This window comes from Balearica regulorum, chromosome 5 (genome assembly GCF_011004875.1).
Source record: "Balearica regulorum gibbericeps isolate bBalReg1 chromosome 5, bBalReg1.pri, whole genome shotgun sequence".
Taxonomy (NCBI): domain Eukaryota; kingdom Metazoa; phylum Chordata; class Aves; order Gruiformes; family Gruidae; genus Balearica; species Balearica regulorum.
In genome coordinates, this window is record NC_046188.1 from 70,335,313 (window position 1) to 70,351,142 (window position 15,830).

The 15,830-nt window shown below is 45.7% G+C and overlaps 1 protein-coding gene across 2 annotated transcripts in view; it reads right to left on the reverse strand.

The window, feature by feature from the left end:
* The window catches only part of PLCB2 (phospholipase C beta 2), a 60,239-nt gene that overhangs the window by 30,398 nt on the left and 14,011 nt on the right, over nucleotides 1-15,830 (reverse strand). For both annotated transcript variants that reach the window (XR_012835881.1, XM_010303850.2), the window contains 4 exons: nucleotides 12,625-12,702; nucleotides 10,174-10,242; nucleotides 815-955; nucleotides 292-371 (listed from right to left, as the gene is read on the reverse strand). Coding sequence is in view for 1 of the 2 variants with exons in the window: in XM_010303850.2 (XP_010302152.2) it covers nucleotides 292-371; nucleotides 815-955; nucleotides 10,174-10,242; nucleotides 12,625-12,702 (368 nt within the window). In the remaining variant the exon portion in view is untranslated. The remainder of the gene's footprint in view (nucleotides 1-291; nucleotides 372-814; nucleotides 956-10,173; nucleotides 10,243-12,624; nucleotides 12,703-15,830) is intronic.

Consider the following 15,830-nt stretch of genomic DNA (forward strand, 5'->3'; position numbering starts at 1 on the left):
GAGGCAGCGCTTTGTTGGGGTGAGTGCTGTGACTACGGTGGGAGACATGTCTGAGGCTCAGAATTTCAGTCTGTCTAATGCCACGTGTGTGTGTAACTGGCTCAAGCATTTCTGTGGCAGTCAGTTGTCACGCAACATATGGCCCAAGTACCACCCCCCGACCTGTGCCCTGGGGCTGGTTTTGGAGGCTGCCAAAGGACCTGGATGCTAAGAAACCTTATCTTTCCAGTACAGACAGAACGGGCAGTACAGGAATGTTTCAGAGAACAAAGCTTGTCAGAAATCACTTACATTTTCTCTAGGAAGGTGTATCGAGAAGCATTGTATGTGAGGGGATTCCGAACAATGGCCATAATATCCTCAGCCCAGCTCTGGGAACAAACACACACACAAGACAGAGGCAGCTGGGCATTATGGAACTGCACCAAGAAGCACACGGCAACAAACACCGACTGAAAGGGCACGGACCTGTCCTGATACCGCCGGGCTACAAATCCCAACAAGTGCACCCTGGGCTCGGCTACATCACCCTTCTACTGCCTATATATGCTAGCAGCTGAAACTTTTCCACTGGGTCTTCTCAGCTGTTTATCCACACAAAGCGCATGAAGGACAAAAATGACATATTCAATTTCTTCTACTGGTCCTTCTCCATGCAGGGCAGAAATTTCTAGAACTGTGGAGGTACCACACCTTACTGGAACATAAACCTGCTTGTTTATAACTTTGACAGTAACAATACAGGTTTCAGTTCCCCCTTAATGCCCCAACCCTTAGCGTTTCCCAGTGCTTCCTTGCCCTCAGGACCCAATACCTTGCCGACATTCTCCTTGTAGGACACAAAGTTATGGAAAGTGAGGTCCACCATGTCAGGGCCAGATACGATAGTGAGAGTCTTAAGGAGGAAGGTGCTGTGAGGGTAATCCAAGTTAAAAACCTCTCGGAGCTTCTGGCACTGCAAAAGAAACAGAACAGATGGGGATGAATGGAGAATGATGCAAACTGCACCTGAAAACAACAGGACCCAATCCAAACATTGACCCAAATTCACAGTAAGCTTTTTCAAGGGTTGAAAAAAATTTTAATGTGATCTTCCTTTCCTTGGCTTTCCTTATTTTTCATCTTTATTCTGGAGCCTGCATCACCTGGATCATCCATGGAACAAAACATTGTGACTAACATCACTGCACAAACACACTGTTTTGGTCTGAAATAGTAAAAGTTGGAGACTGCTCTTACATAAATTCCTTTTAAAACTGCAGCCTGAACTTGCAGACAAGCAGATGAGTATTTGGCCTGCTCATACCAGAGGTGCATAACCACGTTATTGCAGCCATCCATTTGCCAAAACACACACTAAGAAAGTCTTTTAGATTAGCATGAGATCTTTTGCTGTAGCCTCCCTCCACCACAAAAAAGATGTTGTTTGGGACCCAGAAGGTCTGCCAGCTTTAGACCCGGTTACTGGAGGAATGGGCTCGCTCTCTCCCTCCAAGTCACATTTTCTGCTAGCTGTCAGTTGCTGGAAGTGTTTTTTTTTCATAGCAATTGCAGTATCCTACAGCAATGGCTCACCAGAGATTTGTCAAGTATAAGGCTCATCCGATTAGTCATACTTGGGTTTCATCACCATATGAAAGTATTTATAGAATTCCTTTAAATTACTTAGCATTTTCTGCATTCCTACATAAGGCGTCACTAAACCAAGGTATCCTGGAGTTGTACTGACAGTTGCTATTTATAATGAAAGGTTAAAATTCCCATGGCCTGGAATAAAGCACAGCAATTCATTATCTAAGCACAGGATAAATCGTTATCAAAGCAAACAGGGAGGCTGTCAGAACACTTGCTCCTTCAGAACCAAAGGGCAAAATTCACCATCAGGGATTGTTGGCACTGGAGGTCAGACTCAGAAGTTTAACTGGCGGTGGGACCCAAGCTCTCGCTGTATGCGCAAACCTATGGCAAGACACATGGCTGAGCTATTGCATCCCCACAAGTTAAAACATCACTGATACCTTAACGCATTAGATCCCACTGTAACTTCAGCAAAAGAGGTTTTAGCAAAATGACTTTACCTTTGTGTTTGCTATAAACTTAGAACACATACAAAGTCAGTCGCAGCAGTTCAGTTTGTATTTAGTGACTTGTTGAGCTGCGATGAACTGGACAATGCCTGAATCTTTGCAAGTTAAAACGTGAACTCCCTGATCTTAGACTTCCCTGGACCTCCATTTAGCCCAAACCAGCTATAAACCCTTCTACGCAGCCCTCTGTTTGCATCCCCCTGTGATTCAAATGGAAGCAATTCCATTTCTGCCACAGAATTTTCTCTTTTCATTTGGACTGTAATAGCAGAAACTCTGAAACAGCTCAGCTTCGGGCATTCTTATGCGTCTGCACCATGTCACACACAGAGCTGCATACAGATTTTATAAGGAACTCTGCAGATTTTTTCCACTGCATTTTTCCAAGTTTCTGGGGCATTTGCAATTTTGCCACATCTGCAGCAAACAGGTATCTTTAGGAAAAACAGGATGGGCTGGATGATTGCCTGACTGCCGTCTCTCACTCCATAAAAGCAACTCTCCACAGGGGTAACTCTGAAACTTATCTAATCCAAGAGCATTTGGAGAGAAAGGAGGGGAAAAGCAGTCAGCCACCCCAATAGAAATTTTCTAATAGGAAATTTCTCAAATGCCTCATTTTTGCTTTGTGAGCAATTTTCCTTCGCAGAAGTGAGCAGCACCCGCATACCCACACCTCCTTTCCACGCTCATAGCAACTTCTCGATGGAGCTTAACTTTTCATTACAAGTGGCAAAGCATTAGGATTTTAACTTCAAATTTAACTTCATCTTGCAAACCCACTGGCATTTGTTCAGCTTCCTTACCTCTAGTGTTGTAAATTATATGAAGCTAAGACAATAGAGAACTTGTGGTTTAGGCTGAACTCATTTCCTGTACTTGTTACAAATCGTCTCCTCCCAGCCCTTCCTTCTCTGCAAGCTGGTGTCACTTGGCTCCCCAGCAGACATTTCTGTTCACACTATGTCCCTAGCAAGCTGAGTGCCGCATCAGAGCTTCTGCCTTTATCTCGCTGCGCTCCGCCACACAAGCCCGACACATGCCGTGTTTGGTAACGGCCTGCTATCTGATCACCTCCTCAGAACAAGAAGTTCATGGTTAACCTTGGCCTGTGCAGCTTTTTATCTGCCATGCCCTTCATCGGCGTTAGTGTACGGCACCTCCAAACACCTCGGTGAAGCTGATAGCTTCATTTTGTGAGAAGCAAACTGCAGCGGGGAGAGGAAAAGATGATCTTGTTAGAGATCTAAATTGGGTCATATTTTCCCAGTGACTGGTTTCCTGCGTGGCCTTAAGCAAGTCACTTGCTCACTTTGTGCTGCCTGCTTTACATGGGGATTATCTTCCTCAGGGATAAATGCAGTGATGTTGGTGTAACACTGAATGAACATGGTGAGAGAGGACCAGAGACTGTGACCAAAAGCACTGAACCTGATGCCACGTCTTGGCTCTTTCATAACCTGTACTCCTTTAGCACCTTTACTGCAGCTTCACTATGTAATTAGTGTCATGTTGCTGGTGGCCATAAAGGAAAAATAGGAATTGCTATGTGAAAAGCAGGACAACCATATTAGCCATGCAAATCAGAGGAAAGGAAACATGCTTAGCAAATCCACTTAAAAAAACACCAAACAGAAAACCACCCACTGGCAGAGGGGTTCAAACACAGATTCAACTTGCATTTCACTTCCCACCCTCCTGATTTCCCTAAAATCCTCATCTGTACAAACCAGGTTCATAGTCCAGAAAAAAGCAAATTCTCATGCAAATACAAACAAACAATCCTTTCTGCACTTGAAACGGGATACAGCTGGATAGGAGCCGGGATTTGCCACAGCTGTACGCACTCCCTGCACTCTGACAATTTTCTGTCTTCACGAAACACGCTTCATGATGCAGTGCTTGTGGTATTAGAAGACAGGACTTGATTACAAGTCTTCTCTTTTGGAGAAGAAAGGTCTTGTTTGGTGGCCAGAAGGGAAAGGGAGCACCAAGACTATTCAAATGCCTTTGGCTCTACAGGTAATGCTCATGTCCTTGTCAGCAGCACTGCTCCAGCATGGGATTCAGCAGGAGACCGATTGCTCTGAAGCAGGGGGTCTGTCCTGCCACCGTCTGTGCCGCAGGGGCCAGCTGACTGCGCCAGGCATCTCAGCCAGATGAGGCAGAAAAAAAAATACACAGATGAAGCACTCTCAGCTCTCATTGCTGTCTTATCTAAAGGAACCGGAAAATGCAGCAGCACAGAGATTCACACGGCACAAAATAACCCGCGGCATTCTGGAATTGAGGAGGAACGAACTGCAAGGCAGAGACACAGACTGTGCATCCTCACTAACTTCCGTCCCTGTTGCCTAAGGGCTCACACTGCAGAAAGATGGAAGAGGCAGAAAAAGGGCCCAGCATGGCAAAAGGCCATTATTCAGATGTGACTGTTTTGGCCCCTGCCCCACTATTTATAAATCTTTTGCAAGCGACAGGCTTGTACCCAGTTTTCTCTTGCACACACGCATATCAGTTTGTCTCCGTATGGCTTCTTGTGCTCAGTCTCTCATTTGGAGGCCTGATGTTGTTTAGTTCCACCCTGTGCTCACACCCATTGCTGAATCCACAGCGTAGCGTTGAGATGCTGCTGCCTTCCCCTGCGACGCAGCAGAACGACTGACCGCCCACAACGTGTTTATAGCCCAGGGCTCAGCTCCAAGTGCAACGGGAGCGCTCCCTGCATTGGTGGTTCCTAAACACTTCTCATTCCTACTTTATCATCTTAAAATACGATGTGGGAAATACCTGGGTATCATTTTCTCCCTTGTACGTGTTCAGTTCAGAGTCTGCATCTCTGGGTTCAATAACAACAAAATGTGTATGGAGAATATGGAGGATAAAACTGTTTTATAATCATGACAGTCAGAAAATACAACTTCTGTTTTTATGAAAAATTGTGCTTGTTTCAAAGCCAATGCCTGCTGAAATGTCTACACAAAATCCAAGATGAAGCCAACAGCCCAGCAGTCTGGCCTAAAATATCATGATTTTGGTCCTAATTATTACATTCTCTGTCAGTGTTCTGGGGTCTTGGTGCATCCAAAAAACCCAAAATGGAACAGCTGTTATTGTTCCTTGTTACTCAAAGGAAAACACAGGACTGCGTTGTAAATAACATCTTGATCTGCTTCGGCATGCTGCTGAACTACATTCAATAGCTTTTTATCTTGTCTCGTTTATGTTCAAAGTCCCTGCTAATTCTTATCTTTATTACTCTTGAACACACGCCAAAGTTCACTCTGCCCTGTCTCTCAAAAAAAAATTTCCTTGGAGAAAAACCACTGCAGAACACTGAGTAGCTCTCAAAGAAAATAAAGCAAAGAGGAAGGGAAGGGGAAACCTGCGCAGGCACAGAAGAGGTCACGGGAGGACTCGGGGGCTGTGTGTGCGCTTACGTGCCAATACGCCAGGAGGCGAGGGCTGGGGAGGGTGGCAGGAAGAGCAAGGAGAGTCTTTGCTCAGAGAGAACTTGGCTGTCCCTCACCTTCGGGCAGGTTCAGTTCTAGGAATTGTTTCCTACTGGGGCAAAGAGCGGTGGCCCTTCTCATTTGGAGGGGGCTCCTGTTGCTGCCAGCCCTTAGTAACTGGTCCCTTTTCCAGCGCCACGCTTACAGTGCTGGGCACCGCAGGCTGACTCTGCGGTGTCGGGAAGGGGGTCCCACCAGTCTCCGCCTCCCGCCCTGCCGGGAGAAAACTGGCAAGGGAGCGTGTATGATAGTGGGTCTTTTCAGAAGTGGTTTTCTGTGTGGGTGCTTTGGTGTTTTTCTTCTTCCTGTGCATAGAGAGGTTACAAAGAAAAACCCCAAACCTCTCGCTTAGCAGCAGCAGCAGGAAAGTGATACTGAAAGCAGGTAACTCCCAACATTCACAGTACCACCACCACCCACTAGCAGGGAGACTCATTTCACCCACATCGGTCTGAAAAGTTCAGGGCGTGTTCCAGCCTCACGCGCCTTGAGCCACAGCCCAAAAGCGCACAGTACCTTGCAGAGGAAAGCAATAGCACAGATCTCTCAATAAAGCACTTTTCTTCCTTGTAAGTTCCTTCAGTCACAATTCAGTACGAAAACCAGACCCCAAGCTTCCCTTCAGAGAGGCTGTGGGCTTACTATGGCACCACTTGCAAGGAAGGGGACAGGAGGGGAAAAGGATGCTTGATTTGTTATTGGTACTAGCCAAAGCTCTTCCAACAGCTGCCATCTTTTTCTCCTTGTCTTAATTATCACCCATTAGCCCCTTGTCCTCCACTTTTAGCCAATGAAACGAGTAACCATTTGTGCTAATTTCAGCAGTTACATCCCACAACCATTCCAAGCAGTCTTTTTGTAACAGGGAGACAGCACCCTTTTTCATTCTTCCACCCTTCCCCTCTAACAGATCTTCATTTGCTCCATCACACCAGCTTTTCATTTTCATAATGATGCCCCAGATGTAGATGCCCTATGTGGAGAGTATGGTGATTCACATTAAGAAATTTTCACTGCTTTCTGCATTTCTTTGAACAAATTCTGCTCTCAAGAAAGCCAACACAACTGAGGGCTTTAAGCACACCCTGCAGAAGCATCAGGGGTAGCACAGCCATATGTAAATAGGAAATTTCCAGGATGGGACAGCACATCTCTCCCACTATTTTGGTTCAACGGCTGTTTCAGTGCCCACACAAGACCTCCCATCATCCCATGAGGGAAAGGTAGATAAGGAGCCAGCCTAGTGCATTTTACTACATGTTGTTGTAGAAATGCTAGAAAATACCCTGAAATAAAATGGGGACTTATTTTCAGTGGGTCTCTCTGAAATGCAGAATTCAAAAAGCACTTGGGGTTTTTACAGCAGAGGTTGTCATTAAGTGCATCACTTCTGCCTGTCGAGAGTACTTAATAAATTACTTGGTGCTTGACATTTGTTTCTTTGTTTGTAAGAAATGAGCTGTAGCCAATTCCCAGGACTGTAAAATACTGTCTCTGGCCTATTACAATGGCTGGAATACAAGAGCTACACCAGGTCAGACCACAGATCTATCCAGATGCCTGGGGAAAAGTATAAGAACAGGGAAAACACAATGATACTTCCCTGCCACATTTCTGCAGCTTCCAGCTATTTATGATTAAGCAAATTATGATTAAGCAAGGTTGGACCAGATGATCCCTGAGGTCCCTTCCAACCTGATAGTCTATGAACTTCCTAAACCAGAGGCATTATCCTGCATTTAATAACCCTCAAAGGGCATCTCCTCCTTGTCCCGACTTTAAAAAAGTCGTATACGTTCTCGTGACTTTCGCAGGAAGGCATTGCACAGCACAGCAACACAGGGTTTAAGGCAGCAGCACCTCCTTCTGCTTGTGCTGAAACTGCCTTTGGAAAATTCCACTTGATGTGTAGCTCTCACGCTGGAAGAAACACTGAGCAACTGCTTCATGCTCACCTTCTCTGTTCGACTCCACAATACTTCTCCACATTCCCCCTCATTTCTTTTTTTGCCAGACTACAGCCCCTGCCTACTCAGATGCTCCTCCTACAGTAGCCGTTTCATTCCTTTATTAATCTTGCTGCTCTTCTCTACCTTTTCCAGTTCTTTGTCTCAGTTGAGATGAGGACACTAGAAATGCAGCGAAACATGGGTGCATTCAGGGGGTACGCAGTGGCATGATTACCTAATTCCTTCCTTATAATTCCCAACGTACAACTTACTTTTTTGAGCAAATACTACTGAACACTGAGTTAGTATTTTTACGGATTTACCATACCCTCATGAACTTGTTTCTGAGCAGCAACAGTCAGCTCAGAGCCCGCTATTACAGAAGGTTAGGATCAGGGTTTTTTCCTGTGTGCATTGCCCAGTTTTTATCCGTACTAAATTTTATCATTTATTAGATCATCCAGTCAATCAGCAATTCATGGTCTTTCTACAAATCAGCCCTCATTTTATTACCCGAAACATCTTGGTACCACCAGCAAACTTTGTCTTGTCTCTGTACACTTCTTTGCAGATCCCATATGAACACAGAGCATGTCACAGTCCCAAGCACTGACCTTTCTGGGGGCCTACTGGTTCCCTCAAGAGGAGAGCAGTAATTATTCTCCAGCAGTAATTTTTCCATGCAAAGATGTCCTCTCTTATTCTGTTCTGTAAGAGCCTTTGCTTATGATGGAAATCACACGGGCCACTTTCCAATTTTATTGAAAAGACTTAGAGCTAACTATGGAACATAGCCACTGCCTTCCCCTCCTCCTCTGCTTTTTGCCACCCCAGTACTGCCCAGGAATTTCCTCATTCTTTTCACAAAAACTTTGTGCTTTTATCAAAGATCTCTTTAAAAAGGCCATTTTAGTTTTCCTCCAGATACAGAATGCAGTCATCCCAAAACTGTACTGTGAATTAGTCTTAAAAAATTGGGGTTGGTCTTGTTTCCAGAGCAATTCCTTGTGAGTAGGGGCTCATTACAGAAAGATGCTGTTGAGTAGAAATTCCTTCTATGTAGAGGCAGATTTGACACTGCACTCATGCCAGCATGTTTCTTCTGATAGTCTCCAATTAGTCTTCCTTAACTAATTGCTAAAATCTAGGACATTTTTCTCCAGCCTGGCTGCTGCCACCAGAAGGACATCCACCTATGGCCTCAGTACTTACACCATCGATTTATCATCTGTATCAAAGCTGAATTCATTCATTTTATAAGCAGGTTAATCCTGAAGTTTAACACCCTAGGAAATAGTATCTCATGCCTCTCCTTTAAGTTGGCCTTTTCCTTACTGCATTCTGTCTGGAGTGTGCACCTAGCTCTACCAGCTCCAAATATTTTATTCTCTCAAAAATAAAAGAAAAAACCAACAAAACTTCTGAGAGCTTTTTTTCCAAACATTATTACTACAAAACAAGTTGCAGACAAAGTTTTAGGCTTGTTGAAAACTCAAATATGTTTCATTCTAGTGAATTTCCAAGGAGAAACACAGTTTCTCTGAAGGAATTATGATTTTTAAGAACTGCATAGGATGGGTACTGTTCTTGAGCTCTGCTGTGCCTTTAGCATCCAACTCATTATGGTCTTTTGAGGAAGATCAGTCTTGGGGGCTCTGAATAGCCATTTTCAGAGCAGCATTAAGAAAACAGCCATACTACTTACGCAAAGAGGCTGCTCAAGTATCTCAGTGTATATTGCAAAATCTTCCCCTTTTGCGTTAGACTGAGAATCACCTATGTTACCGTACGGAGACATTATCTTTACTCCTTTGTTTCCTTTTCACATTCTAGCTTTGCTTCAGTTTTCTGCTTGCCTCTTCCATACACGGAAAAAATAAAAACAAAACACAGACCCAGAAAAAAAGTCCTAACAAGGACAACTTTGCTGCAGGAAGCTTAAATTATAACTGAAACCAAGAACAAAGCCATAATCATGTGCTTCCCTTAGTCTGCCACCCTGCAAGCAGACAACTGAAAATTATTTGGGGAAAAAACACTCTAGTTTTTCTGAAACTGTATTTTCTTCCCTTTAAAGGGAAAAACCCCCACCACACACTGCGTTGGAATCTCACTGTAACTACAGGTTTGTAGCTGCCTTGACCCAGCCTGTGCATCTCTGCACAAGAGAAGCTCTGGTGACTCAATACAGAGGCATCCCACGTCTCCTGCAGGACTTCCCAGCGTAGCTCAGTGACCATAAAGGCCCAGCCAAGATTAAAGCTAGCTAGATGCATGGCAGGGGAGAGAAGATAGCCGCTGCACACAGCAGAAAATGAGTCTTTTGGCAGACACTTCGAAGGGGAATTGTTTTCTCAGCATTCTGGCATATTTGTTCCAACAAGCTCATATACCATTGTCTGGGTGTGCCTTTCTCTTGGGTGCACAGAGGACCCCCGGGGAGTTCAGGAACAAGAGTAAAGATGGCTTTTCTACATTTTACATAGCTGTGTTGCAAGGAGATGAGGTCCTCTCCACTTCCTTGTAACAGAAAGCCAGGGTAAACTGCCTCAGCTTACGCCAAAGCCCTAGGCAACCTTGCCTTTCCCATACAACCAACCAGCAGAAATGAAGCTATGCACTCACCTTGGGGATTTTGGCAAATCGCCCCACTCTGGTATCTCGGATGTTGGTTATATCCAAAATTTCCATTTCCTACAACAGGATAAGGACAAGATGAGGAAAGACAAAGGAGGAAGGAAAGAAATCCATTACAGAGCCCCCAGAAGCTGCAAAGCAGGTCTCAGCTAGTGCCCTTCACTGGGGAAGAACCCTCCCACCAGAACAACGCAGGCAGGGAAACACCGGCTGCTGAAATGCCAGGCCTGCAGGCTGGCTCGCGCAGAGGTCTGCAGCACTGTCCTCTTCAGGGTGAGGCCAGAGGCTCAGTGTGGAATACCCTGAGACATACATACAGGTTTACATGGGGAAACTCCACCCCACTTACAGTCCATGTGTTAATACGTTCCACTAATGTCCTCAGCCTCTCTTTTGCCTCCACACATTCCATGAAGAGCAGCTGAGCTGGAAGGCAGGCAGGACCACCTCTTCCCAGGTCACTCCCAGCAGACCTTCACCTAATCTGTTCTGAAGCAATTCCCATGGAGGACATTCCACAACCTTCCCTAGGCAGCCCACCCCACGTCCTCACTACTGGCTAGCTGTCAGGTTTATTTTGTTTGTTCTTTTAATATCCAACCTGAATTTCCTTCCTCTGTTACTAATTTGTCTGCTCACCATAGATCTGGAGAACAAATTATACTTGTTGCAGCAGATAGTATTATTTTCCTAGATCACAATAAGGAACAATGCAGATACCATGCCTTCTGGCTGTATCCCCACTTTATTGTCAAGTGGGATGGAAATTTTATCCTAATCCCACTCCTTTCTGAACCCCTAGTGCAAAAGTGGTGCAGTTTTTCTTCCTTGCTGTTCACGACAAGCAGATCTTAAGAGGAGTCAGCCAAAGATTAATAAGCCACACAAATTCAACAAACTATTGACCATACCACACTGTGCTCTGTATCAGTCCATCTCTTGTCCCCAGTCGCTGTGCTCATGCACAGCCTTCACAAGCCTGCCCTAGCTCCCTCTGACAGGCAGCATTTGCCCACTGCTCTTCTTGCCAGCTCACACTGTCTGCAGATTCCCTCAGAGAATAGGTAAGATGCTAAACAAGTGCTTCCCCAAGGATGTAAAACAGGCTGGTGCTCCACTGCAGCTCTCAAATTTGTTTACAGTTTATTTTAGGTGCTAGTCAATGGCATTTTCCAGGAAGATGAGACCCTCCTAGTCTGGGTTTCCCCATGTCAGCTATGCTTCCTTACCCCAGCCCCCTTCCCAGGTCATTGCATCCCTCTTACCACTAACCCAGTGAAATATCTCACTTTTGATGAGTGACAACTGCTCCCCTTGCCCCATTTTGTGCATCTCCTCCAGTGCTACTTCTTCCTGCTGTCTGGCTGGAACTCTTACAGCAAAAATTCTACCGCCAGGAGCGGACCTCGAAAGGGGAACGAGAGGGAGAGAGACATCTGAAAGGAGAGCACATCTAGAAGGATGTGACAGTCCCAACCTTGCAACACTGTGTTCTCAGAGGATACGGCTGTGCAGCAGTGCCTTGACCCCACCGGCACTGGGGCGTAATCTTTTCAGAAGGCAGAGCTCATCAAAACACATCAGGTCTCTTGGCCAGGGCATTGTGCAGGACTACTGTCTCTTTATCTACCATGCCTCTTCACATATAGGTCATGAGGAGGAAGTAGAGCTGAACCACAGCTCTGCTCTGGAAAGCAGAAGTAAGCCCAGTCTTCCACCTCCAGTCAGCCAGATCTCTCCACCCCTGGTTGCTACTCATCAGTGAGGAACTGAATTCTCTTTCCTGAATCTGTTGCCTCTCTCTTCTCCAGCAGCCAGCCTCCTCTGGTTTACCTCCAGCAGTATGCACACACCATGCTGGCCTGAGAGGAGCACAACTCACTCTCCAGACCCGATGTTGTCTCTACATCACTACAGTCACTACTTTTTTTTTTTTAAATTAAAATTTAAAGCCTTAACAAGTCAGTTAATTACAACACAGGCTGCACATGAGGCAGATGTTAGCTGAAGCTGCATACATTTAATTGCATACATCTAGCCATTTTCTTTCCAACTGCACCACTGTACTGGTTGGGAGAATCCTCTGGCATGCTCGGCAACAGGGATATCAATACTACTGTTCTCTCTGAAGACCTTTGAAGCGCATCTAATCAACTTTGCAAATATATGATGCCAGCATGACAAGCACAAAAAGGCCAGCTCACCTCTCTGGCATGTTCGCAGCTTAATTTCCTGCTCTTTTCTGGAACTCTAAAGACAGACAAATCTGCAATTGAATAAGCACAAGACTCCCAGGTCCTTTGTGGGGGCCTTCCTGCTAGGTGGAATGAGTGTGGTAGTTCGCTCCTGAGTGCAGAATTCAAGCAGCTACGGTGTTTTAATCTCACACAAACTTGAACTGGCTGTTTGGAGACCAAGCTGTGAAGGCTTAGCACTTACTTTATTCTGATAGGTCCAGTATAAGTAAAAGCCCTTCGGATCCACTCGAAGAATCACAGGAGAAGCACTTGCTGTTTCCTGAAAAAAAAAAAAAAAAAAACAGAAGAAAGAAGGTTGGAACCTTACATGACTCGGAGAATAATCCATCATGGGACGTAAGGTTCCCAGTTTAAATATAGACCTAGTCAGGTGAATCATCCTCTGCGATTTATGGAAATGAACCAGATGATTTTAGTACATCTCCCGAGTAACAGCGTGAGGCTACGGAAGCTGATCTCTGCTGAAGCCTGGGTCTCACTTAACACTACGAATTTAGCCAGAACAACTCTCTTGGAGCTTTCTATGTAATGGATTAAGAGAAGAAAGAACCTGTAGATGCAATTAGTTGTTTACTTTGAATTGCCTTCCCTCCAAGGCACCTACTTCGTTCTACGAGCTCCAGAAGGAGCCTAGGCCAAGCAGAGATAGCATTCATCTATGGCATCTACCATCTAGGTGCTCATGCTAGTTATCTGGGCTCTCTTTACGGAGAATGGGGGCCTAGTCAAGAAGAGTTCAAGAAAGAGTCTAATACAGCTGATGAGTCTGCTTTAGGTGGTGATGCTTAAACTCCATAGGCTAGCTCTACACAGACTATAAAAAGCAGCAGCTATTTGAACACCCGCACTACAGGCACAAAGTTAGATGAAATGCTTGGGGACCGATCCTGAACCCCATACAACAGGGGGACCCCTCCAGATTAGAACCAAAGCGTACACTGCAAAGGAGAGGCAAGCTGCTGGGTTGTGTGCTTTGCCTCAGAATAATTACACTGCTTCTGCATTGTCAGTTAAAGGCAACCTCACATTTTCAAGACAACATCCATTTCCATCTGACGTGTAAGCCTGTGCTGAGAGATCAATTGGTGTGAGCTCTTTGGAGACAGAGATAAAGGATGCTTGGTGCCTCTGCTTGGGTCCCAGCCCATTTGCTCATTTGGTCTAGATGACTCCTTGCTGCATTTGACCTCTGGTGCCACAGAAGATAGGACCATAAGGCCTATCAGCCATTTCTGGGAAGGCTTCAAATTCAACTCATGAAGCTGAAATACCCAGCTACTGAGATGAAACCAGTACTGGAATTTGGAAGTTGTATTTGTCACTTGGCCTTGAGTTCTTCAGTTTGTTATTGAACTCATACTTCACTCCAGAGTGTAGCTGTATTTCCAGGGACCTCCACCAGATTCAGTATTCTTCATTACAGTAAACTGCCCAGGCTGCAGGGTATCATATGCTCTCCTTTTACACGCTACTGTCTGTCTCACACTGTACTAGGGACAATGCTGATCTGCCCAGCACACGCCCATGTTCCCAGAGCTCTCGGTTAGCTCCCTGAACACATGGCCACCAGCCTCGAAGATCAGAACCCGCACTGTAGCACTACTACTGCGTATTGTGCCATGTTTCTAGATTAACCTTATCTCCTACGAAGCAGCTTTCTTGAAAGCAAGTTGAGGCTGCAGTAAGGACTCCTGACAGCTGGCCTCCTGATCAGGGACACGGACGGCTGTGGGGCACAGGTAGACTCTCCTACAGGGTGGCTCCTGGCAACACAGGAAATGGTGAATTCTACAGACGATGGTCTGGCAGCCAAACTAGCTGCTGCTTACACTGTGGAATTCAACTCCAGGACAGAAAGCAAGCTTTGTCTGATAAAATCCTGTAATCCATGATCTTGAGGAGACAGAAACACTTTTGCTTTTACTATGAGAGCTAAGAGTCAGCATAGAACCAAATCTACAAACATCTGCTCCGCTTAAGAGGTCGGCTACTACATTGTGCCCTACCTGAGGTTTTGAAAGAGTTCCCAAGCTGTTTCTTGAAATATTCAATTCAAAGAGTGAGACAAAAAACCCTGCAGGCCCATGACCTCTAAAGAGCAGCAATCCTGCAGCCTGGAGCACTTGCCATCATCCTTTGCAGCCTGCTCTAACTGTGGAGTGGGAAAGCATGATGAGATAGAGCAGTGTGACCAGAACAGCCCACTTGTGGAGAAGGCTTTCATCATTGTGGGAGGTCAAGTCTGTAAACTACTTAGTAATTAGAGGCGGCCTTTTAGGAATGTTCACAAATCTGTAAACCTCAGGGAAAAATCCACACAGGTCTTGAGCTCCCTAACTCCCATGGTTGCAGCAGCAAACACTTGGTTGGTCTTGGAAGCCCAGCTTGACTCACCTTGGGTTTCAAGGGAGACTAACTATCCCAGGAATTCCCAGTGAAGTACTTAACAGCTTCAATTTTTTAGGACAGTGGTCCCCAAGGACTAAGCATACAAAGTCAGCAGCAATTTTGGACAAGTTTGGCTACTGTTATTCTCAGAAACCAAATCCCTGTTCAAATTCAAAGCCACAGGTGCATTCTGCAGGCAGTGGCCCCGTTGGAAAGAAAGGGAAGCCTGTGCTTTCCACTGTACCCTGGTGTCATCCTCCCGTTTATGTACAGCTAGTGGAATAACTGCACAGTGATATCCCAACTTGTATTCCTCAGCATCCATCCTTTCCATCAGCTGTACATTACATTGCTTTCTCATTTCTCAGTGCCACCGGACCACACTGCTTATGCTGCACACAAATGATCCACCTCCCACGCACACACTGCCTTGGGACTTAAAACTCTACTCCCACTTTATGCCCACAAAAGTAAGCACTAATCCCTCCTGCGTTGCTGCTGGAGGCTCCTGCTAACGCGTCCCATTTGCAATACCACATCAAATGTTTCCCCCAGATCTTAGTGAATACTCATAACCTGACTCGCCCCCTGTTTTATCAACATTCATGTTCAATAGTAGACAATTCATACTCCAGATAAAATGGATGGGCAGCCGCTGTCCTCTTGCTCAGGTATGTGGGCATTAGGGTAAACACGCTTTTGCCTTCTTAGAAAGTGAGGAGGGGGACTACTGCATTCAAATTTCTCTTCTGCTGTTCCACACTTTCTTCCCCTCACAGTGAACAGCAGAGACTGCAAAGCAGGTGTTTTGAAGATACAAGAGGACACCGAGTTGGAGAGGGAAGCAGCTTTCTGCAGCACCTCTGAGGCTCTGGCGCTGTTAAAGCCCAGGCCCCTGGCTGCTTGGCCACTGCGCACTTGATAGCTCACAGACCCACAAGCCGGGCAGGCGTGGAGGACATGGGCCCACCCTCCGATCCACTCCAGCAACCCGGCCAC